Raw genomic sequence first — 5,037 nt, 5'->3', positions numbered from 1 at the left:
CCTGGCGCTGATCCTGGCGCTTCCGCTGAGCCCTGACAGCCCTGCAGCTCCAGCCGTCTCTCGCTCAGGCTTGTGCGGTGCTACCACCGGTTCAGCTCATTCAGGCCCGCTACCACTTTTCTAGGATGGTCGCGTACCACCTGCCAGGTGCCAATGTACCACAGGTGGTACCCGTACCACTGGTTGAAAAGCCTTGGTCTAGCTGACTGGCGTTGTGCCTGTCTCCTCTCTGCTCTACGTGTCCTTGGATTGGAGGAGGTGTGGACTCCACCTCATTGCTAACAGATGGAAGCCGGTTCTGGCCTGGATCTCCTAGCCAACTTGCTCACCTCACTCAGCCTCAAACAGTTCCTCATCTGATGGACCCAGCTGAGGCTGCTCCATCAGGCTAGCACCCTCCGAGCCCTGATCCTGACCAGCACTCAGCTCCGTGTGCTTTCCTCTGCCGACTCAAACTTGCCGCCCTCCTCTGAACTCGCATCCAGAGATGGGCCCAGGGGCAGATCCATGACACGGCTTCATCTCCTGTAGCTCCTAGCTACACAGCCTGGACTCTCTTGGCTGGCAGATGAGAGCTGGGGAGGGTGCCCTGTGCCAGTAAATGGAGGTGGTACAAAATATTTATATATCAAACACATTAACTGCCCATCTCCCTCACATAGGGGCCCTGGGTGGTGGATATGCTGAAGTCTGAACTGTCCTTCCTTTCTGTCCTTGAAATGGTGCTACAGGGTTCAATGGAGGTCAGAAAGCTCCATTCCCAGGCAAAAAAAAAAAAAAAACCAGTCTGAACTGTCCACTACAACAGGGGTCCCCAACCTCTCGGCTGTGGACTCATACCAATCCGTGGCCTGTTGGGAACCAGGCCGCGCAAGCAGCGGGTGAGCAAGTAAAGCTTTTATCTGCACACGCATGGAATCTAGTTGTCATGTGTCTGATTAACGAAACACTTAAAAGGACTTTCAGGCATATTTTTTCCTAAAAGCATTTATTAAGGTTACAGAGACATCAGTACAGCATGGTGGAAATGCTTAGGTCTGGCTTCTCTTCCATTACGCATATACATTCCAAGCATTTCCCACTCCCTTATTGTAGGGTCATGGTTCACATCTTCCAATCAACTTGGAAGATGTGATTTACTTCCGGTTTCTTTTTCCCGGGCTATCCTTATTCTCCTCCTTTTTCCCTGTTGCCTGGTTTAACTATAAAAATACCAGACAGTTCTGCATATTGTCAAAGCAAGAATATACAGTATTTGCAGCGTTGACACTAGTTGCATGTGAAACCACCCCCACCCCCACCACTCTGGTTTGTGGAAAAGTTATCTTCCACAAAACTGGTCCCTGGTGCCAGAAAAGTTGGGGACCGCTGCACTACAAGGTGGGATCCATTCTGGTGAAGTCAGAACAGCTCGGGATGCTTCTGCCAAGATCTGAAGAAAGGAGGTTGGTATTGGGAAACTGTGACCTCAGAATGCTGGGCGGGTTTCCATCCCAAACCTGATTCGTGCTTGGCACAAGACCCATTTCAAGAATCAGACCTGACTGGGCACTGCAGGACTGATGTGGCACTTTTTTGTTCTGGCAGGAGGCCCTGGCCAACCTGGGAATTGCCACCAAAGCGGAAAGCCAGCAGTGGTTCGCGGGCGAGAAATTGGGCCTGACAGGGTAAGTTGTCAACTTGAAAAGCTCTGCTCTCACCCAACCAGGTGGGTTATTCCAGGTCCCTTGCCCAACATGCATGCATTCTCCTGGGGTACTGAAAGCTGAGTGGTGCAGAGAAGAGCAACAAAGATGACTAGGGGACTGGAGGCTAAAACAACAACAACAATAGTAATAATAATAAAGTTGGAAGGGACCTTGGAGGTCATCTAGTCCAACCCTCTGCTCAGGCAGGAAACCCTATCCCATTTCAGACAAATGGCTGTCCAGTCTCTTCTTAAAAACTTCCAGTGTTAGAGCATTCACCGCTTCTGGAGGCAGGTAGTTCCACTGATTAATTGTTCTAACTGTCAGGAAGTTTCTCCTTAGTTTTTTATTTAGATTTATATGTGTTATGTTTGTATTATTTGTATTTGAATAAAATAAAATTTAAATTAAAAAAAAATATCTAAAAAAGAAATAAATCTTTTTTCAGAACGGTGGACTTGCTGGATTGGAACAGTTTGATCGATGCCCGGATTCAAATCTCCAAACTTCTGCTTGTTCCCAACCTGAAGGTAAACGCCAGACGTGCAAGGACGTTCTTCGTTGTGATGGAAATGAGGATGTAGCCGTTTTTAGGAGTCTTCGGGGTCTACATTTGAACCACACATTTCTTGGTTTAGGGCAGTGGCAACTGTGGCAACTTTAAAGGTGTGTGACTTCCACTCCCAGAATACCCCAGCCAGCATAGCCTTAAAGTTGCCACGGTTGAGAAACAATGGCTTAGCCAGCTGCTGTTTAAAAATTCTCCCAAATATATAGAAAAGCTGCACAGTTTTTCCGGCCAGGTCACATTCAGTTCAAGGGTTCACAGTCAGAATAATGTGAGGTTGCTCTAAAGGGAACTGACCAGCCGATGCTAGTCCTCAGTGAGTTGCCTACACACACACACCCCTCCCCAGTAAATGTCAGGGCTGCAAAACTCTGTAGAGCAGTGTTTCTCAACCTTGACAATTTTAAGGCATGTGGAGTTCAACTCCCAGAATTCCACAGCCAGCATGCTGGCTGTGGAATTCTGGGAGTTGAACTCCACATGCCTTAAAATTGTCAAGGTTGAGAAACACTGCTGTAGAGGAACATCCACTTGTTTAACAAGATCTACGAGGCAGGTCTGCAGCATTTAGGATTAGTGATGTATGTATTTTTAAAAGTTATTAAATTTACATGCCGCCCATCTGATATATCAAGTAACTCTTCGCACTCTGTGCAGTGTGTAATCTCTCCTCTGCAGCTAAGTGAGGAGTAGGGTGGGGTCTTCTCTGTTCTGAACCAGCTGCAGAAAAGCCATCCTCGCCCAGGCTGGCCAGCTTAAACAAGTCAGGAATGGCTCTTTTGAGCTTCTTCAGGAAGAAGATAGTGGGAAGCAATGATAAAGGATCAGGATCCTCTTTGGTTGGCAGTTGGGAGCATCTGTGGCTTCTCTGGCCTCCCTTCCTTCCTTCCTTCCTTCCTTCCTTCCTTCCCCCTCCATTCAGAGTCACCGTTGCAACGATAAGTGTAAGGACCCACCCCACTTTGCATCTTAAGAAGACAGAACTCTTGGAATATTTCTTCCAACAGGCATCTTTATTAAGAGAAGATGGTTGCAGGCGTTCTAGACAGGACCTGGGGCCCAAGCCCTACGGTTCAAGGTTTTAAGTGTTCCCAAGCAGCCTCCCCACCCCACCGTCCTTCCAGCGACAATCCCAGGCATTACATTTCCACCCCCTTTTCCTCACGGTGGCGGAAGGGAAACTTCAGAGAGGAGTAGATGAAAGCTGATGGGCCCTATTGTTATGATCAGTCCTTTTGGTGCGATCCACATTCGGTCCCTTTGAAGTTGTAAGGAAGGAAGTGAGAGCCATAAAACCCCTTTGCTCATCCCCCTTCCCCTTCGTAGTATGACAGAATCCAGAGAGGGCAGAAATGGGGTTTTCCATAGTTGATAACTAGAGATGAAATATAATTGGATTCTGACAGTAAGCCTATTTTAGACATTGGGAGATGACCCACATTTGCTGATCCTTCCAGGGCTCCTTCTGTGCTCAGACAGGTGCACCATGATGGCCCTTTGGGTAGGGCAAGGAGAGCAGGGTCGAAAGGGCATGGTAGGCTCTTCAAGGCCCTATTGGCTTTTATTATAGCTGTGCAAAAATTAGACCTGGACACTAGATTTGAGCAAATCAGGCAGCCCCATCAAAACAGTTCCAGGCATCAAACATTTGCGTGCAGAGGTGTGCTGTCCCGCTCACTCACACACACACATAATGGTGGTTTAGTGCAGAGATCTCCAACCTTTTGGGCATCAAGGACCGGTTCCGTGGAGAGAGGTGTTTCCACGGACCGGAGGGGGTGTGGTTTTGTGTGTTGCCTGCATCCCGCGGATGGGGCTTTGCTTGTTTGTGCGGACCGATTGCTGGCATGCCGCGGCCCGGTACCGGTCCACAGACCGTGGGTTGGGGACCCCTGGTTTAGTGGGTTTATTAATATTCCCCAACAATTCACCAAAAACCTAGAACTGTCCCAATGAAGTCTAGCCACAAGCAGGTCAATGCTAGTCCACAGAGAAATGGCCAATGAGTCCACAAGGCACTTGAAAGTTTCCCAGACAAGATAAACCCACCAGGCAAAGTTAAATCCACAGCACAAGAGGGTTTCAGGAGGCCAGAAAAATCCAGAGTTCACAAGGCTTGATCCAGGTCCGGTGTCAATCCAAATCAAGGCAGGAAACACACAACTAGGGAATGAACACATTGTTCCCAGCATCGGCTCCATCTGTCTGCTGGGCTAAATAGCCAGCTTCTGGTGCAGCCATCAAGAAGGGTGAGGAGTTCTCCTCTTAAGTAATCAGGCTGACCTTCTCTGCTCCTGCCTTTTCTCTGCCCTACGTTTCTTGGATCAGGTGCAGAAGACAGTTCCTCTTCACTGACCGGATGCAGCTGCATGCTTTCCCCACCTGAAGCCTCAGCTGCAGCTGCATGCGTTCCCCACCTGCTGCAGCTGTGCTTCATCCAAATCTCTCTCAGACAGTTGCTCAGAGCCCTTGACCAACTCCCCTCCTGATGTGCCAGGAACTGGTTCATCCTCCAAGCTGACCTCTGGAGAGGAATGTGGGAAAGCATCCAGGGGAGTCATTCCAGAGGGGCACAAAGCAAGTCCAGACCCCCAGATTGGCCTGGCTCCCTTCAGGGACTCAAAACTAGCAGCTGGAGTGTTGAAATGTCCTCAAGCTCCATTTTTTTTTATGTCTGGGAATGGTTCCTAATCTCATCTCTCAACCCCATCAGACAGGCCAGCTTGAGCCGCTCCTGTCTCGCTTCACCCAGGAAGAGGAGAGGCAGATGAAGCGTATGTT

The 5,037-nt window shown here is 49.0% G+C and overlaps 1 protein-coding gene across 1 annotated transcript in view; it reads left to right on the top strand.

Moving 5' to 3' along the window:
- LOC107300507 (proline dehydrogenase 1, mitochondrial-like) overlaps positions 1-5,037 on the top strand; it is a gene marked incomplete at its 5' end in the record, with an annotated part of 13,863 nt that overhangs the window by 5,691 nt on the left and 3,135 nt on the right. Inside the window, 3 exons of the mRNA XM_015829830.1 lie at positions 1,588-1,667; positions 2,137-2,218; positions 4,970-5,030. Coding sequence (XP_015685316.1) covers positions 1,588-1,667; positions 2,137-2,218; positions 4,970-5,030 — 223 coding nt within the window. The remainder of the gene's footprint in view (positions 1-1,587; positions 1,668-2,136; positions 2,219-4,969; positions 5,031-5,037) is intronic.

This window comes from Protobothrops mucrosquamatus, unplaced genomic scaffold (genome assembly GCF_001527695.2).
Source record: "Protobothrops mucrosquamatus isolate PMUCROS unplaced genomic scaffold, P.Mucros_1.0 scaffold7280, whole genome shotgun sequence".
In the NCBI taxonomy this organism is placed as follows: Eukaryota; Metazoa; Chordata; class Lepidosauria; order Squamata; family Viperidae; genus Protobothrops; species Protobothrops mucrosquamatus.
This window is presented reverse-complemented; position numbering and strand designations above follow the sequence as displayed.